The 18,520-nt window shown below is 46.5% G+C and overlaps 1 protein-coding gene across 2 annotated transcripts; it reads left to right on the forward strand.

Annotated features, from left to right (window-relative positions):
• The first annotated feature begins 3,035 nt into the window (after nucleotides 1-3,035).
• On the forward strand, nucleotides 3,036-15,850 carry NELFB (negative elongation factor complex member B). Of its 2 annotated transcripts, XM_009475927.2 has the most exons (13): nucleotides 3,036-3,263; nucleotides 3,496-3,659; nucleotides 3,851-3,950; nucleotides 4,732-4,962; nucleotides 7,035-7,220; nucleotides 8,567-8,679; nucleotides 9,345-9,447; nucleotides 10,425-10,520; nucleotides 11,880-12,022; nucleotides 12,994-13,100; nucleotides 14,049-14,190; nucleotides 15,000-15,108; nucleotides 15,365-15,850. In XM_009475927.2, exons 1-13 carry the CDS (start codon nucleotides 3,162-3,164, stop codon nucleotides 15,500-15,502), a joined length of 1,734 nt encoding a protein of 577 aa, XP_009474202.1. In that variant the 5' UTR covers nucleotides 3,036-3,161; the 3' UTR covers nucleotides 15,503-15,850. The 2 variants fall into 2 exon arrangements, with proteins under 2 accessions (XP_009474202.1, XP_087608989.1); XM_087752863.1 differs by lacking the exon at nucleotides 10,425-10,520 and having other exon boundaries at nucleotides 3,056-3,263.
• The last annotated feature ends 2,670 nt before the right edge of the window (nucleotides 15,851-18,520 follow it).

The raw sequence follows: 18,520 nt of genomic DNA on the forward strand, positions 1-18,520 counted from the left end.
TCAGACTGCTCCTGCCTCCTCGTTCGCTCTCAGGCAGCACCTGGGAAAGGAAAATGTCTGCACGTTTGGGTTTCCACCCGCAGGAGGCTCTGGCTGGTTTGGTCTTTGCTGGCAGGGGGAGATGGCAGGGGCTCCTCGGGTCTTTTGCCCCCAGAAGGCCAGAGTCAGTGTGGGAGACTGTACGCCCCTTCCTGACAGCCTCCCCATGAAAGGTAACCAGCCCCCAGACTTTACAAAACACGTGCCCGCTTTCTCCTTTCCAGTGCCACAAAGACACATCCCTGGAACCAGAATTTCTGAGGAAAATCTGTTAGTCAGACCCAGGAGAGGTGCTTCTTTCAGTCTGTCCCCATCTGTTTCCCGGTGATTTGGTCTAGGAATAAAAGTGCAACTCCTTTAAAGAAATGTTTTGGTTTGTGCGAGCTGGACCATGTATTGGCAAGGCCATCTTGTCCCCACCAGAGGACTTCACCAGCCAGGCCTCTGTCTGCAGCACTAAAGGAATGACACCTTCTTGGTCTTGCAGGGGTATTTGGAGACGCATCTCTCCATCTTAGAGTTGTTTTAAGCAAAGTGCCAGAATTCCCTCATGTTCCTGGAGACATTAGACTCCAGTTCAGATTTTGCTGGTCAGCAACTAGAATGGATCTGCAGATGTTCTGTAGTGACAGGACAAGGGGCAACGGTTTAAAACTGAAAGAGGGTAGGTTTAGGTTGCACATAAGGAAGAAATGTTTTACGATGAGGGTGGTGAGACCCTGGACCAGGTTGCCCAGAGAAGCTGTGGATGCCTCATCATTGGACGCGTTCAAGGTCAGGTTGGACAGGGCTTGGAGCAACCTGATCTAGTGAAAGAAGTCCCTGCCCATGGCAGGGGGATTGGACTAGGTGATCTTCAAAGGTTCCTTCCAACCCAAACCATTCTGTGATTCTTTGTTTTGCTTACACTTGGGCTGACAATGCTTTACGTCACAACAGGGACAGGGATTAAATTGCCAGAGTGCTGACAGTCCTCCTGCCTCTGCACTACCGTCTGCCCAGGAGGACAAGCAGGCTCTCACGCACTTTGCTGGTGAGGATTCGTGCAGCAGACCATCTTGCTGCAGTGCCGCAAACAAAACAGGAGCCCCAGGCATCCTCCTGTCTCAAAGAAATGCTGCATGTGGGATGCGTGGAGCGGCTGCTTGCACTGTGGTGGCTGGCTGATTGCTCATGCCCATGGGCTGTTCACAGTAGTTTATACCAATATTGTGACATATCATCAGCACTTAAGGATGTCGAGGAGCTGCCGCATCCTGCCGTGGTCAGGCCAGTCCTGCTTCGCTCCCGCAGAAACCACCCGCTGGCAGAGCAGCGTGCACCTCAAACTGCGCAGGGGTTGCTTTTGCAGCTGGGACACGGAGAGGGGAAATGAGGGACCTAAGGACATTGCAGCAGCTCATGGCTGGGAGTAACGGGGCACATCCATTCTATCATCTGGATGTCAGGGTGTGACGGATGCACTCGACCTCTTGACCAGACTGGTGGTGGTTTGGTGCAGGCTCTGGAAGAGGTAGAGGCCTGAGCCGTAGCTGGGCTGTGAACTCCTCTAGTTTCAATCTGTTTTCTGCAAACCCACAAAGGAGCAGCGTGGCACAGTGAGCACTGATGCATATGAGCTTGGAACACCGATCCTGCGATTGACACATGAATAGCGGGTGGCTTTTCCAAGACTCGCCTATCAAGGAACAAAGAAAGTTGTGGGTACAAGGACTCTCCTGCAGACCTTTTCTATGGCATGTAATTTGACTACAAGCCAACCGCTTTATTCCACAAATATGACAGCCTAAGTCAGCCTTCTTGGAGCCCTCCCTGCTAGGCAGCGTGGCTGCATGGCAGTGATCTCCCCTTGAGCTGGGACACCTCTCAAGGTCGCTCTGCGAGGCAGAGGGACCTTCTACCAACGGCAGATCTTCAGTAAGCAACCGATATCACGCATAACCTTGTAGTGTGGTAACTTTGATTTTGTCTTGGTAACTTTGTATACTGAACTGATGCTAATGAAACATTATATAAACATTGCGTGTACAATCTCTTAGACATAAACTGTTGACCAAGTCTGAGACTAAGATTGGGCCTAGCCACACCTAAGCTTCATCAGGAGCTTAGAAAGCAAGGGGCTCTATGCTGAACCTCATGACTCAATGGGAGGCTCTTCCTTACTCTTTGCATCCCCGGTCTCTCTGTGAATCGTTCTAACTCGAGTGCAACTCAGTTTTCCTTTGTATGATTCTCCTTTGTATGATTTTTTCTCTTTTTGTATGATTTTCCTTTGTATGATTTTTCCATGCAGTAATTAATAGAGTGAACCTTGCCATCGAGCTTTGGTAAGTCGCACTTTTACAACATCATATTAAAACCACTTTTGCTGATACCTTTGGTGGTGGTTCCTTAAGTGTTGTACATCACCCATTAGTGACAAATTGGCATGGTCAGCAGCATCCTAAATCAGGATTCACGACATGGGGTTCAGGGGGGTCTGTCGACAGACCCAAGTGGTTTGGGGGGCTCTAAATCACATAGGTTTTGCCTCGATAGTTATACTAACTGGTGGGAAGATGACAACGGGGTTTCTGAGATGGGTTGGACTGACGCATTTTTATACAATCTTGGTAGATCTCATGAAGGACAAAGTTGGATTTTTTTCCCCGCTCTGTAGCAGCTCTCCTGAAAGTACGGGCCTGCAAAGGTCAGACCATGGCGGGGAAAGGCCGCTTCTCCTTTGTGAGGCTGTTTTTGGTTGTGTTTCATGTTTTCATCGCTGTCTGCCAGGGACCAGCCAAGACGCCGCGGCCGCCCCGCCGGGAGGGACGCCTCACGTGCCCGTATTGGTGTTGATTGGAGCAGCGTACCCTGGGGCCCGGCCGCCTTCCCCAGCGCTCAGCCGGCAGCCGCAGCGAGCTCCGCGGCACGGCGGTGCTGGGGCCCCGGTGTCGGTGCCGGCGGGGGGCACGGGGAGGCGGGGTAGCGGGCGGAACCTTTGTGCGGAGGAGCGGGTTCCGCGGGGCGGGGAAGAGCGCCGGACCGCGCTGCCCTGGGGGACCCGAGAGCGGGGCGGCCCGCGGAGCCGGGAGGGTGAAGCTGTGGCGGGAGCGGGCCCGGCGGGGCCCGGCCAGGCCGCCATGTACGCGGGGCTGCAGGAGCTGGGGGTGGCCAACGGCGAGGACCTGAAGGAGACGCTGACCAACTGCACGGAGCCGCTGAAGGCCATCGAGCAGTTCCAGGTGGGGCGGGTCGCCATGGAGATGCCCGGGCGGCGGGGGCCGCCCGTGAGGGGCCGAGGCGGTGGGGTGGTCGGGAGCACGAGAAGGCCCGAAGTGGGGTCTGTCTTTTGTGGGTTTTTTCCTCTCTTTGTTTCTTAACCAGCACGTCTTCAGCAGTCCCTGCTGCCGTTTGGCGGCTAGTGGAGCCGGCTAACCCCCCACCTCCCTCCCTGTCCGGTGTTTGTGTTGGCAGACAGAAAATGGAGTGCTCCTGCCCTCGCTGCAGTCGGCCCTGCCCTTCCTGGACCTGCACGGCACCCCCCGGCTGGAGTTCCACCAGTCGGTTTTCGATGAGCTGAGGGAGAAGCTGCTGGAGAGGGTCTCTGCCATCGCTTTGGAAGGGAAAGTTGAGGAGAGGTTTGTCGGCAGTCTTGTCGGTTATTCGGAGTGAGCTGGGAATTTTGTGTGAAAATTAGTTACAGTGGGTGAGTGACTTTGGAAAGGAGAGTTAGGTTCCTGGGGGATCGAGTTCCAGTGGCTTTGAGATGAGCCGCTTTGGTCCTTTACTGTAACGTGGTACTTAGTCTCTTGCTCTTACCTGTTTTCAGATACAAGAAGCTGGAAGATCTCCTAGAGAAGAGCTTTTCCCTGGTCAAGATGCCTTCCATACAGCCTGTGGTAATGTGTGTCATGAAGCACTTGCCGAAGGTAAAACCGCTCCGCCGGTTAGGCTGTTCCATTACATCTCTGTTGTATAGCTTCCCTTAGCTGTGCTGCGTACTCCATCTGCAGACCTTCTGCAAGTTTGTTGTTCAGTGTTAGGAACTGACTGAAGATTTACTGCATTCTTGTGTCTGGTAACAGCTTAGCAGACTAATTCAAAAAGCATTTTACATTTTCATAATCGGATGAGACTATTTCCCTATTTTATTCAATATATGCAGCTTCCTAAAAGTAGTCAAGTTCACTGATAAGTGAATTTTTCCACAGCTGAGTTAAAAATCTGTGGTAAGTGGAAAATAAGATTTGAAGAATGCAACTGGAAGTAGACAGGAGTGAGATTCGGATCTGTGAAACAAAAATCTCTAGGAGTAGCCTTATTAAAAGCATCGTCTTGTACTTAAGGTAATAGATTCAAAACTGCTACTAGAGCTTTTTGAAGTTACTGAGTTTTGAAACATCTCCCCAAATCTCAGCATCATAGGTGTAAAGGAAGTCTTTGTTCCTCTGTGGAAGAAATAAGGAAAAGCTTGGTGCGTAATTGGGTTGTTGAAAAAGTTAAGTGTCTTAGGATTGGCTTACTGTTACAGGAGTAGGGAAGGGAAAAGATGTATCTGTGATATTTGCTTTTGTTTAGTTGCATTGTTGTGTAAATTACCAGACTGCCTGAGATTATGATTTAGATGTCTTCTGTAGTCAGTTCCTTATTGCTGGGACAGTCAGGGGGGTGAGCTGCTCTACACTTTGGTAACTGCTCTGTTGATCACAGGTCCCTGAGAAGAAGCTGAAGTTAGTAATGGCCGATAAGGATTTGTATAAAGCATGTGCAGTGGAGGTGAAGCGCCAGATTTGGCAGGATAACCAGGCTCTGTTTGGTGATGAGGTATCTCCACTGCTGAAGCAATATATCCTGGAGAAAGAAAATATTCTTTTCAGCAATGATATTTCTGTCTTGCACAATTTCTTCAGTCCATCTCCCAAAACAAGACGTCAAGGAGAGGTAAGGACAAGGAAACCTCTTACGACATGCTTGTGAATGGAGTTCGTCGGCTTTCAGTCAACCTCATCAAATAACAGAGTGTCCGTTTCACCCACCCAACTTTGTTACTAAAGTTGTTTGGCTAGACAAAGTATTTGCAAGGAATACCAGGTTGTTTTCTCCTACATATCTTGATGAAAGCAGCAGGAATTATTTTAATAGTTACTCAATGCTGTGATTAATTGATTAATGTTGTAAGCCATTTATGAGCTTTTAAAAAAATAGCAAGGTGAAAAATTTTTTCCTTTATTGCTCAGTCTGGCTTTAATACCCCTCAGCTGTTCTGAAGGCCGAGCATCTCTATCAAATCAGTTTGAATATCTTAAATTTCTGGGGATTTTTTTTTTAGCAGGACATAGTCCAACAAATGCTTTTTTTTTCCTTTTTTCTTTTTTTTTTTTTTTTTGTTTGGAAAAATAGAAAGGGACATTGAAAGTTGTAGCTAAGCTGGCATTCAGAAAAGCTGCTCTTTGAATGGAATTACATGAGGTGGCTGAGCTGATCCAACACTCGGCCACAGGAGGGGCAGGTGCTGCTCCTCCCCTCCCTCCCTGTAGCTCTGGCAATTACCAGACCCTTCCGTGAGCTGATTCAGCTCAGTAATTGCTACAGAAACTCTAGCAAATAAAACCAGTAAGTACTTTTCCAAGACAGTGAGTTGGATCTGCTCAAAGAAGAGCTCAGCTGGCACCAAAGCCGTTACGAGGAGATGGGCTGGATCACACAGGTGGGATTGACGTGGGAGGGAACAGTGGCGTAGGCATTAGGAGGAGCGGGTCTCTCCTCTTCTTGGCGACAGCAAGCCATTACAGTGGTTCAGCTATAACGTGTTGCTTTACCTCAGGGGGCTTTTGCTCCAAAAGGGAAATAAGAGTTTCTGTGAGGACCTTGCTATTGAGAATGCTAAGGAATTGCAGTGATAAGGCAGTATAAAGCTTTAATTTCAGAGAGGATAGTGTGTCTGTTACATGGGGTGTTGGGATTGGGTCTGGTTTGCTTTCAAAAGCCCATTTAGTGTAAGTGCTCTGGTACAACTTACTTCAGGTTTACACTGCAGAGTTGTGGTTTAACCTTGGCCAGCAACTAGGCACCACACATCTGCTTGCTCACTTCCCCCCAGTGGGATGGGGGGAGAATCAGAAGGGTTAAAGAAAGAAACTTGTGGGTTGAGATAAAAACAGTTTAATTAAAAAGAAATTTAAAAAAATGCAAGGAAAAACCCGACAAACCCAAGAAAAACAAGCGATGCAAATGAAAACAATTGCTCTCCACCAACCAACTGATGCCCAGCCAGTCCCTGAGCAGTGGCTCCCCCGCCAACCTCCACCCCCAGTTGTATTGCTGAGCATGATGTCATATGGTGTGGGACATCCCTTTGGTCACTGGGGTCAGCTGTCCTGGCCGTGTCCCCTCCCACGTCCTTGTGCACCCCCAGCCTGCTCACCGCAGGGCGGTGTGAGGAGCAGAAAAGGCCTTGACTCTGTGTAATCGCTGCTCAGCAGTAATGAAACCATCCCTGGGTTATCAACGCTGTTTCCAGCACAAATCCCAACCACAGCCCCATACTGGCTACTATGAAGAAAATTAACTCTACCCCAGCCAAAACCAGTAGAAGCCTTCACCTTCATTCAGTGCCCGTAGCCTGAAGGTAGATACAAAAGACTTCTAATGAAAAGTGAGTTTTGTTCATGTTACAATAATTGTAAATTATATTCGTCAATAACAGGCACTGCTTCTTACCTGTTTCACATAGCTGAGCACCTTATTTTACAAAGGCTTTGATTTCCTTTTGCAAGAGAGCCTTTTCTTAACATTCTTTATTCTTTCATTATGGCTATGAAAGATTTGGTGAACATCTCTTGAACAAACGCTCTTGGAAATCTTGGTGTAAAATAGTTCCTTTTCAGGAACCCATGTGAATGCAGCTCTTTCAGTCTTGGTAAATCATGTAGAAGAATTAATTGACATTTTGTGTGTGTGAAATAACAGTATCTCTTGGGACTGAGTGCGCATTTTTTCTACTTTGAGTTTAGGTGGTTCAGAAGCTGACCCAGATGATTGGGAAGAACGTGAAGCTGTACGATATGGTGTTGCAGTTTCTGAGAACCTTGTTCCTTCGGACAAGGAACGTTCATTACTGCACGCTACGGGCAGAGCTCCTGATGTCGCTGCATGACCTGGAAATCAGTGAAATCTGCACCGTTGACCCCTGTCATAAGGTATTAATCATGTGGGACAGATGGGAGTATTACTGGAGATTTTTCTGTTTCGCCCACTCCTGTGCATACCTGCTGCCCTGCAGGACTTCAGCCCAGAGAAGATGACTCCTCTCTGTGAAGAGAGTTCAGGCCTTGAATCCAAAAGTCATCTTATATTCCTTGGAACTTCAGGTGAAAAATTTCATCTTGGTTAACCAGCAGCTTGCTTTCATTTCATAACCCATAAATCATTCAAATTGATGGTACTTTTGGAGTGTTAAAAACAATGTCTAATCTGACCTGTGTAGATGCTGCAAAAAATAATCAAAACCATTAGCTAGCCCCAGGTTCTTAATCAAATCTTGCTTCCCTCCCTGTTGTGCCTGGTGTGATATACTCCATCTGTCAGTAAACTGTGTGTGGAACATTAAATACTTTGGATCTTGAATTACAAGAGAACATTAAACTATTAAAATATTGGGGGGTGACAGATGTGGTGTTAATGTCACACCAGGGTCTTGTTACTGGTCCTTTGTCTGCAGTCACCCTCGCTCTGACCTAGAGCAAAGCTTTTTCTCTTAAGTAATATTGCTAAATTTTATGTGTATTCTGCTTATAGAGATGATGTCCTTGAGTGATGATGTTACTGCATGGTTTTTAATGTCTTCTGATCAAGTGTCTCAAAATCAGTACACAGACATGACTGAATAAAAAAGGGCAATTCTTGTTCAAGTTTTCAGTGACCCCATTTTGCCGCTGCAAAATGCAGTGACTGCTGCAAGGAAAGGAAGCCACGATGAAAGCATTTCAGAAAATTCAGCAAGTTGTTCTTTTTTGACAACTGAAATGTTGAGGGGAAAATGTGTGTTGTGTTCTGAAAGGGGAAAAAAGCCCTTAATTTTAGGTCAGATAAAAAATTTCACTTAACTGTTTTCTTCCGTTTTGATAATACGGCTCTAAAGCCGAAGCACCCCCACTGTTAATATCCCCTACTTAGAGGGTGGGACTGGTATTGCAACGGCTAAAATATCCCGTATTGTTATTGCTAAGTGATGCTGCTTCTGTGCGAGCCTCCTACTTGTGTGAATCCGCATTGATCAGGTGTGCTGGGCAGCGGTTCTTGGGAGGGGAGAAAGTGACACCAGGTTAACTTACATTGGTATTTCTGACCTCCTTTTGGAATCTTTATATTTCTGATCTCCTCTGTATTTGTGACCACCTTGCTACCATACCTAAGTATATTAATAAAATGTATTAATTCCAGATATTTGGAGGTCATTCTAGCCTGTTTTCTCTGACATTGTGTGTTTTATTGCTGATTTACTGAGTTGCTGTGGTTCATAAAGCTTTCTCCTTTTTCATAACAGTTCACCTGGTGCCTTGATGCTTGCATTCGGGAAAAGTTTGTGGACAACAAGAGAGCTCGGGAATTGCAAGGGTTTCTGGATGGAGTGAAGAAAGGACAAGAACAAGTGTTGGGGTAAGGCGCTTGGGCTGTTTATTGAGAAACTGCAAATGGGTTCCTGGCAGTCACAACATCTGACAGGTATTGTAGGGGTTAATTCTTCCCTAGAGCCAGCTAACAGCCAGTGGCTCTTCTGTGCGGTCAAATCCGGTACGTTTGTGAGCATTGATGCACTAGGGCCTAGCCCCGCATGTTCTGGTGACATAGCTGTTACCACCCTTGAGTCTCCCCTGTGGCCTGGTAACTCCCTGTGGGGGATCTCCTGCTTGATTTCAGTGCAGAAGACCTTTAGTAATTGTTTCGGATAACAAGCTCCTTCAAGTCAAAGAAATCATTCGTGGTGTTTTTACAAGGCGGGAGAAGGTTCATCAGGTGGACACCTTTAGATAACAGAAGACAGAAATTCAGGTTTTACCTTATCATAGTAAGGGTATCGTTACAGTCCTTGCCCTGTGTCTACCTCTCTTCTTAAACACAGCAGTGTGTGTGTGCTTATAAAAATAGAGTGTACACACGCACACACTACTTTGATGTTCCGTCTGATGGTGGACAGGATACAACAAAGAATAGGCTCAAACATGTTACTCTCGTGAAGCACACTGCTGTCCTACAGCTGGCTATGGAACTGTACGGTAGGGTGGTTTGTTATGGATGACATGTCTTTGATTTTCGCTTTTCAGGGACTTATCCATGATCTTGTGTGATCCCTTTGCCATTAACACCTTAGCCTTGAGTACCATAAGGCACCTGCAAGACCTGGTTGGGCAGGACACCTTACCCAGGGTGAGTGTCATAGCTTGTGCACCTAATCTGAACCGTGGTCTTAATTGAATAGCATTCATCAGCAAAGGACTGGCACTGTAGAAGAAGTACAATTAAGTTCTCAAATGCATGTGTAAATTGAAATAAGGGAAATGTGATACTCCTGTCCGTTTGTAGCACATACCTTAGAGCTCTGCAGGAGCACTGTTTGGAGACGGGCATTTTGGAGCTCTCCAAATTGACAACGAATTCTTCGTATGGCTCATTCTGTCCTAACAGCTACGCATATATAGACTTGTCTATAGAATATGTGCCTCCCTGCTTTGTCCTTCCATCAGTTTGCCTAACAGCAGCAGCCTTTTTTTCCCTGCCACGGTAAACGCGATGGATTAGTTTACCCTGTTCTGGTCCGTTGGCTGCGATATAATACAGTTCCTGCGAGTAGTGTCTGCAGGAGGTGTTTAATTGTTAAAAGAGGGTAGCCTTACAGGTGTCTGAACAGTGTGAGGCATTTGCTGGTTTTGTCCCCAAGTTGTTAAATTTTGTTCTTGGATTGAATAACTTCCTCGTGAGAGTTTAAGACTGAAAATTGTTTTGGTTTCAGGACACACTATAAATGAAAAAGCATTGTTGTTCTTACACATGCTTTCTCTGTCTGACTCCTGCTGAGATGACTTGATTTTTCCTGTCACAGGTTATAGTTCAGTATAGTAATTTGGCTGGATACATTTAAAAACAATGTTGTTGATCAGATTGGCTGCATGCTTCTTGGCGTGTTATAAAATGTTACGAAAACCCACAAACCCTCAGGTGTGTCTGTTACTTGATTCCTGTTTGAGGAATCCGTTGTCAATTAAACTGGAGAACTGAATGCCTCTAGCAGTCTTTGATAAAGCCGCTAATCCAGGAGGGCTTTGAATGTAAACCATATCAATATCTGTATGTGCAACTTGTGGAAGATCAAAATAGCTGGTTTTCTCCTCCCCTTAAAATTCGAGGAAAGCCCGGACCTGCTGCTGCTCCTTAGGATGCTGTCTTTGGGACAGGGGGCCTGGGACATGATTGACAGTCAAGTCTTCAAGGAACCAAAAATGGTGAGCCATTTTGATGTTTAGAATTTAACACATTTAATTAAACAAATTTAGACTTGTTTATTATTTTATTGCATCCCTGATTTAACATTCATTCTGCATACCTCTCATCATAGCTTCCTTAGGAAAAACATGTAAGCGGTCACAGAGCAGCAGCTCAAGTGGACATGCTGTAAGCTTCATTTACCTGCTTTTTTATTTACATGAATGCCTGGCCCTTACTGTTTTAAAATCAGACTGTACCTCTCTTAAATTCTGCACTGGTTGCTCATTGTTCCTGGGAACTTCTACACGGCTGACGAATTTGTAAAACACGTCTTGTATGAGGAAGGCAGGATTTCAGAGGCTGGTCTGAAACCCTGGTAGCAGTGTAGCAGCTTTTCATTGACATGAAAAAATGTTTTTCCCTTCCAGCTATCAGTTGTAGCAATTTTGTGTCGTGCCGCGTTCAGCTACAATCTTTCTGTGCTTTGGAAACCCTTTGCCCAGTATTCTAGGCAGCCCTAGCGTAGTTTGGGAGCACGTACATGCAGCTGACGGCGGGAAGGCTAACCGTGGTGTTGCACAGCGGGACTGCTTCTCAAGACAAATTTGCTGTTTCTGTTCTGAACTATAACGCAGCAAATGTCTACCTAGGGGGACGTTTGAAGCCTTCAAGATATGTATTACTGGCTGATGTGCACATTTAAATTTACCACAGGAAGGGTGCGCAATAATGCTTGGATTTTAACAGTGAGGGTGACCGAAACTCGAAGAGTAGCACTGTGATTTGACTTGCAGAGGTGCTTTCGTGAATCTCTTAGGAAGAAACTGAACGTTTTTCCTAAATGGAATCTCCAAATCTGTATTTAAAATCTGTTTTATTTATGATTGCCACAAGCTGTAACCTCCCACTCTGAATCTGATACAACATAGGCTGATCTGCCTTGTGCAAGGAGATGCTCTTTATTGTTGCTATTCTAGCTATGCATTGATTCCTGTCAGTTTAGGGAATGAACAAAATGATTTGTAGTTGTTGATAAAAGCAATTTGGCACCATTCTTAACATGCAGTGCTTGCAGCAGTATTGGAAAAAGTCTCGCGGAAGAAATGCTACGTAATTGTCAAAAGAAAGAATTTGAGCAGGAGTATTTCTGTAGATGAGGTGAAGTACAGTTTTCCTAATTGCCAGTGGAACATGTGGAAGGGAATTAGTCAAGAATTTTGACTGGAACTGGGTGCCTGAAAGCTTGTTTTCCTAAGTGTAGGTTGGGGCTCATAATATTGCCTTGGTATTTTTTACGGCACTCTAGGACCATTAGGTGGCATGAACTGATTGATGAAAGCATTCTTCTTTTCCCTCTGTTCTTCCATCCCTCTCAGGAAGCTGAGTTGATCACAAAGTTCTTGCCTATGCTGATGTCCTTTGTGGTGGATGACCACACGTTCAATGTAGATCAGAAACTGCCCTCGGAGGAGAAGGGACCAATTCCCTACCCCAGCACCATTCCTGAAGCTTTCACCAAGTACGTAATCTGCCTTACCGGCTTTGTAACATGTAGTCTTCTTACCAAAGCAAAACATCAAGGAGCCAGCCAACGCTGACAGGAAAAAATACTGTATGTGGTAAAGTGAAGACTTTCTTGGGGTAAGATTTAGTCCTAGTTAATCAAGCCTGAACTTTTCCTTTAGCAGAACAGGTTGCCACTGTGGTTCCTCAAATAAAATTTATCGATATAAAATAATATTTCTTGTAATGACCATTCTCTTGGCAGATTGAATATGAAAGTATTTGGTATTGCTGCTTTCAAATACGCTGCTTGTGTAGCTTCCCAAGCAGTGAATGGTGAGTGTTTGAGTGATATTTGGGTGCAGCTGGACGAGTGTCCGTGCCTGGTTCTGAAGAGTGCTGTTGTAAATCGTAAAGTTGGCATTTTTGTCACAGAGACACTCATTCTCTGTTGATAACCGATCACTCCAGGGATGTCAAAAAGATACATAAAACCTCTGTGTGCTCTGTTGTATTCAGATCTTGCACTAATTTCCAGCACAATTCTTATCTGTATGCCAGAATCTGGAGTACTGTATCCTGGTAGTTGTGCTCCTCCTCTATTATAGTGTTGATATTTGACCTTTGGGAAACTAAACCAAAACAATATTGGACTTTGTATCATTTTTGAGTATTTGGGCTTCTTCTAAAACCCATTTTGAATAGCACTTTCATCATTAATACTATTATAAATGTTCACAATCAAATCCAACTGTTTGATTGTGAGACAGCGCAATGTTTGCTGAATGGTAAATTTTTCTGGATCATGGCAGTGAACATAGTGATGGCCATCTCAGTCACTGAGGAGCTGTTCTTCCGTGGTTTGAGGTTACCCACTGCTGTAACTGCTTGATTGCTATCCAACAGTATTTTAAACCCTCTTTTAAGAAAAAAAAAAAAATCTGTTTTACCTTTATTGATTAAGAAACTTTGCTTTTGCCATAACAGATTCTTGCAGGAGAACAGAATAGCTTGCGAGATTGGGCTGTACTACGTCCTTCACATCACTAAACAGAGGAACAAGAATGCTTTCCTTAGGCTCCTGCCGGCACTAGGTGAGTTTCTGTCTTGTCTTCTATAGCTGTTTGCCATGTACTGGACACCCAGGATGCAAGTAAACCTGGAGTGAAAGTGATTTCAGAGTCAAAGATGTAATGTTCTGCCTTTGGCTCTTCTGGTGACTTCGTTGTAAGGCCCTGCAGAAGCGTGTGGTTTTGTCTGCACTTCGGATACTTTTCTGCTGATCCAGGAATTTAGAGATAGTGGCTGAAGGTCAGTAGTTCCTTAGCTCAAAGGCTGTATTAACAGTGGGATTAGCCGAGAATTGTTTGGAATGAATCAGAAAGATAAAAGAGCAGGTGGCTTGATTCTGCCACTGCTCATAGGAATTACACGTGGCCAGAAATTCTTGGGGCTTGGCTTTGGTGAAAAAACCTGTGACAAAACAGGATGGAACTCAGCCCTGAAGTCTTCCTTGGGATTACCTTCTTCACTGACTTCTCTGGGGTAAGTTGCGTGAGAGCTCTGAAGCAATCTTAGGAATTGCAGCTCCCAGTAATGGCGGGGGGGTTCACTTCCCGCTCTCTCACCCCAGCTCTGGTGTTCTCTGAACCCTGTGCTGAACTGTCAGCTCACTTACGTGGGTGAGTTTTCCACCTGTAAGTGATTTGTATCTGCTCACTAGGGGGTCTGAGAAGTGCACGGAGGTGATGTGGCCATGAACAGAGGATGGTGGAGAAGGGTAGTAGGGGACTTTGTGATTTTGGCAGGAGCAAGCACTCTGTGACTTTAGCCTTGGTGGAGACATCAGCTTTCTACATACTCTTGCCCCTCTGCTCCTAAGCTTTTATGTCTGGAAGATCAAAGCCACCTGCCTGGACTACCTGTTTTAAAAGTCACTAAGGAAATCTCGCTGCAAAGCTTTCAGCAGGAACATCTGCTGTGTCGCCAGGTTTTGGCACATCTTTGTCAGTCTCAGTCTCTTTCCTTTTCATGTTGTATAGTTGAGACATTCAGTGACTTGGCCTTCAGTGATATTTTTCTGCATCTGCTTACTGGTAACCTCACGCTGCTGGGTGATGAATTTGCACTCGAGGAGTTCTGCACCAGTCTCTTTGATGGCTTCTTTCTCACTGCCTGCTCAAGGTAAATCTGATTTCCCTCAGGAGAAGTGAGTTTGCAGGGTAGCTGAGGGAGGTTATATTACTTTGATCTGTCATTTAATAGTTCAGCAAACCCTTCGCATATAGTGGAAATATTAGCCTGATGCTGTTTTTCTTTAAGGAAAGACTTATATTTTGTGATCAAGGTTTTATCAGCAAAATTGTTAAGTGTTGATTATAAATTATTACCTAAACTGTAATTCGTTATTCATAAGTTGGAGTTGCAAAAGATAATATCCTTCATGCTTTGCAGCAGCAGTGAATATGAAGAGTCAACTTCGGCTCTTTGCAGTACCAGCTGCGCACAGAAAATCTGTTTGTATCTGCTAATTCTGTTAAGTCAGCGTGGTTCAACTGGTGGCCTGCAGACCACATCTGACCTCCAGGAGGCTGCCCCAAAAGTGATTAAAACTGCTGTTCGGGCACGGCAGCATGCGCTGCTGCTGCTGCTAGCACTTCCTCCACACATACAGAGGGACAAACATCCTCCTGCACGCGCATGTGGCCTGTCCGACGGAGAGACCAGCTGTTGCCACGTCCTGCAGTCTGTGCTTAAAATCTCCCCCTCCTTCCTCATGGTTGCTACAGCTGGTCCACTCCTGTTGAATAATTACATGAATTGCTTGAAAGTCTAAGGCAGGGTTAGCGCTTCTCAGGTGTTTTGGAAAATTATAACAAAGCTGCCAGCCTGTGGCTGTGTGAATTATTCTGGTACTGTTGCTGTAGCTTGCTTGTTCTCAAGATGGTGTTTGTTTATATCTGTTACTCTGCTTTAAAATTGCTTTTTTGCAGAAAGGAGAACGTACATAGACATGTGCTAAGACTGCTGCTTCATCTGCATCACAAAGTGGCGCCTGCCAAATTAGAGTCTCTCCAGAAGGCTTTGGAACCCACCAAGCAGGTAAGGAGGAAAGCATGAGAAAGGGAAAATTGATTGCAAATGAAAGCAGCTGCCTTTCCAGACATTGCTTAATGGAACATGAGCTCCGCTTTCCAAGCGTACCAAGTTGTGTCTTAATTATCTTGTAACTTCCTCTTTCTGTGTTGGTTTGTGTTAAAACACACGGGGTAATTGCATACTTAATGTTCTAGCTAATAGCAGCTAGAATGAAGTATGACTCTTCTCTTTTTCCCACTCCCTAATTCTCATTCTGCAGAGTGGGGAGGCTGTGAAGGAGCTTTACAACCAACTCACTGAGAAACTGGAGCTTCGCAAGCCGAGTCCAGCCGAGGTGACCGAGACGCCCTCCATGGAACTGCCCTTGCCCACTGTGCCCACACCAGCCTCACGCTGAGCTATGTCTGCAGTGCAAGAGTGAGCCAGAAGAACTAACCTAGCGCTCTGCAGCGTGACGGCACCTTTCAAGTGTCTGGGCCTTCAGGGTGGAAACAAAAAAAAGCCGCTGAAGCTCTTTCAGGAAACACTGCAGTTTACCCAACTCACTGGCTCTTGCTGGTTAGAAAACTGTATGCAGTGCATTGCAAAGGTTTACTTTTCTTAAAGGTGACTGAGTGTCTTCTTGTAGATCCACTTAAAATCTGACTGTACATTTTTTTTCAAAAAGAAAATGCATATTTTTAAGCTTGGCATCTTGTATTTTTAAACTCTACTTTAAGAACTGATAAATGAGTGTTTAACTCCATTGTGGTTGAGCAGGTAGTGTGAACTCCTGAAGGCTAACCATAGCTTCCTTCGGCCGATAGTTTGCTCCTCGGGGTCTTGGGAGAAGATGCTCAACAGAAGGAAATGTCAGGGGAGATAAGCTCCACTGATAGAATTTCCTGTTTGAGGTTCTAGCGCTCTTGGTACGTGGTAAGCCACGCTGCATTAGTCAGAGATGCCCACCACTGTCATTAGGCCAAGAAGCAGCGAACAGCCATCTTCTCGGCTAGGCTCTTACAAAGGCAGCCAGAAGTGGAATCATTCTCTCTCCTCTCCACTTTTCTCCAGAGGAGAAGCTTGAAATGAGTCCTGGAGCCAGTGAAGAAAACCACGACTAGCGTGTTCCCAAATGGCAGTAGGGTTTGAGTGTAGGTGAAGTGCAATTCTGTCTTCGTAAAAACAGCCTGTTCTTCATGGCTCATTTGTGTCGCTGTCTGTACTGTTACAGCTAATTCCCGTTCTGCTTTTATTGCTGCCTCAGTGTAAGCCTCAGGTAGAGTGTGCAGGACGATGGGCATGGGAGAAGAATGAGTTGTGTGGGTTTACCACGGACTTCGCACAGCAGGTACAATGTGCCTGAAAAGAATCTTGCCAGTCCTCTGTAAGCAGGAAGCTGCCTACATGAATTATTCTGAATCGCAAAATAACTCAGGCAGGGCGGCACCTCTGAGGGTCCGTGGTCCACCCCCGGACTCGGAGCAGGGCCAACCTAGGTGAGGTCGCTCAAGAGGAGGAATTTGTGTTCTCCTTTCTTGAGTTTCATCAGGTTTGTGTCAGGCCATGTCCCCAGCCTGCGGAGGGAGGGAGGTCCGTTGGAGAGCAGCCCTGCCCAGTGCAGCAGCCATGCCCGCAACTCGGCATCATTTGCAAACTTGCTGAGGGCACGTTCTGTCTTCAGGTAGTAACTAGAGGCGTTAAACCATATTAGCCGCACTAACGACCCCCGAGGAATGCCGTGAGTAACGGCTGGCCGGTTGGACTTCGTGCTGCTGATCGCAACCCTCTGAGCCCGGCGTCCTGCCAGTTTTCCGTGCAGGTATCTGAACGATATCAAACCGTTTGGCTATATGGATTCTTCGGTCAGTTGTGCCAAAAGCCGTTTCAGTCAAGGTAAGCTACCCGCTACGCTCCCCCCATCCGCCCAGCCAGGCGTCTCTTTGTAGAAGGTGACGGGGTTTGTCAGGCACAATGAACCCTTGGAATTTACCCATCCGTGCCGGCCGTGCCCTGTCCCTTTCTTGTCCGTCATGTTTCTGGATATGTTGGATATTTTTTTTTTTTCCCATCACCCCTTGTTTCCTGGGACTTGAGCGCTCCCAGTGCCAAGTCACGCTGATGAGACTTTTCCATTTCCTGAAGCTGTGCCCAAAAAAGAGAAAGGAACGCACACGAGTTAAGTGGAGGTGGCAATCCCTCCCCAAAGCTGCTGACTCCCTCTTTGTGTGGTTTTCTTCCTCCTGAGTTCTCGAGTGCTGCGTGAGAGAAGCGAGCGTCACCTCGCTTCATCGCCTCGGTGCTTTATTTCTCCTTTTACACAGGGACTTGTCTGTATCTTGTGGGAGACCCAGGGCAGCGGGCGAGGGCTGCGTCTGAGACACGGGCGCTGTCCCCTAGCCCACACTGCCTTTGTGCCCCTTATCTCCGGGGGGCTATTGCCTTTGGCAGGCTCTCGGCACTTCTGGCACAGCACTTGGTGGAAACAGGAACTGGGTGTAACAATCGGGTCTTTCTTGCAAAGTTTTGTTTTTTAAACCGTTTAAACTGTCATGGTAACTTACACAAAATAACATCCCACGCTGCTGGAGAACCTTTCGCAATGAACCTATGCAGGCCCCTGCTCTGCTCAGACTCGAAGGTTATTTTAGCTTTGTGTCGGGGATTCTCTCTGTCCCTAAAGGTTTCTGTACACCGCGTGCTGACTTGGTATTCCCCTGCAGCACAAACTTCTTCTAATCCAGGCTGACTCTGTAATTTACTACTTGGTAGAAAGACCTCTTGTGTTTCAGCCTGTACCCGCGGTACTGAGATGCACGCTGGTGAGTTTTTTCCAGGTTTTTAGATGCACAAAGAAATTGTATCCCAGAGCAGAAACTGGCCATTGCCTGTGCTGGTGGCTGCTCCGGCTGAGGGGAAATCGGTTGGCAGCGGAGAGTGGGACCGGCTGCCAGTCCGTGCTCTGCCTGCCCTCCGCACAGAGGTGCGGTAAGAGGAGAGACGCTTTTCAGAAAACATTGTTTTAGTAGTGAACGTCTGGGTCTGTTTCCATTCTTTGAGATGAGAATGGTTTCACTCCAGTGCCAGAAACGACACAGACTCCTGTTGTATGCATAAACCTCCGCAGCTGCGTGCAGGACGTGCGCTGTCCGCCTGGTCCGGGGCCCGGACATCTCCGGGCTCTGCTCCGGCCTTCCCGCTCGGAGGAGCTCGCTCTCTTCTGCTCCTCCAGACGCTGTTGTAGCGGATGGCGCTGTTGTAGCGGATGGTACTGTCCTGCGGCACAACTACCGGGTGAAGTACAGCTGGGTGTGTAAGACAATTTTTTTTTTTTTTTTTTTAATCTTCATCTTTTTTTCTAGCGCCCCTGTAAACGATAGCGGCTGAGATGCTGTGCAGCGTGGACCGGGCGTGCGCTGCTGTGGGTGCGCACTAG

This window comes from Nipponia nippon, unplaced genomic scaffold (assembly GCF_047370975.1).
Source record: "Nipponia nippon isolate SJK-2023a ecotype South Korea unplaced genomic scaffold, ASM4737097v1 scaffold_16, whole genome shotgun sequence".
Taxonomy (NCBI): domain Eukaryota; kingdom Metazoa; phylum Chordata; class Aves; order Pelecaniformes; family Threskiornithidae; genus Nipponia; species Nipponia nippon.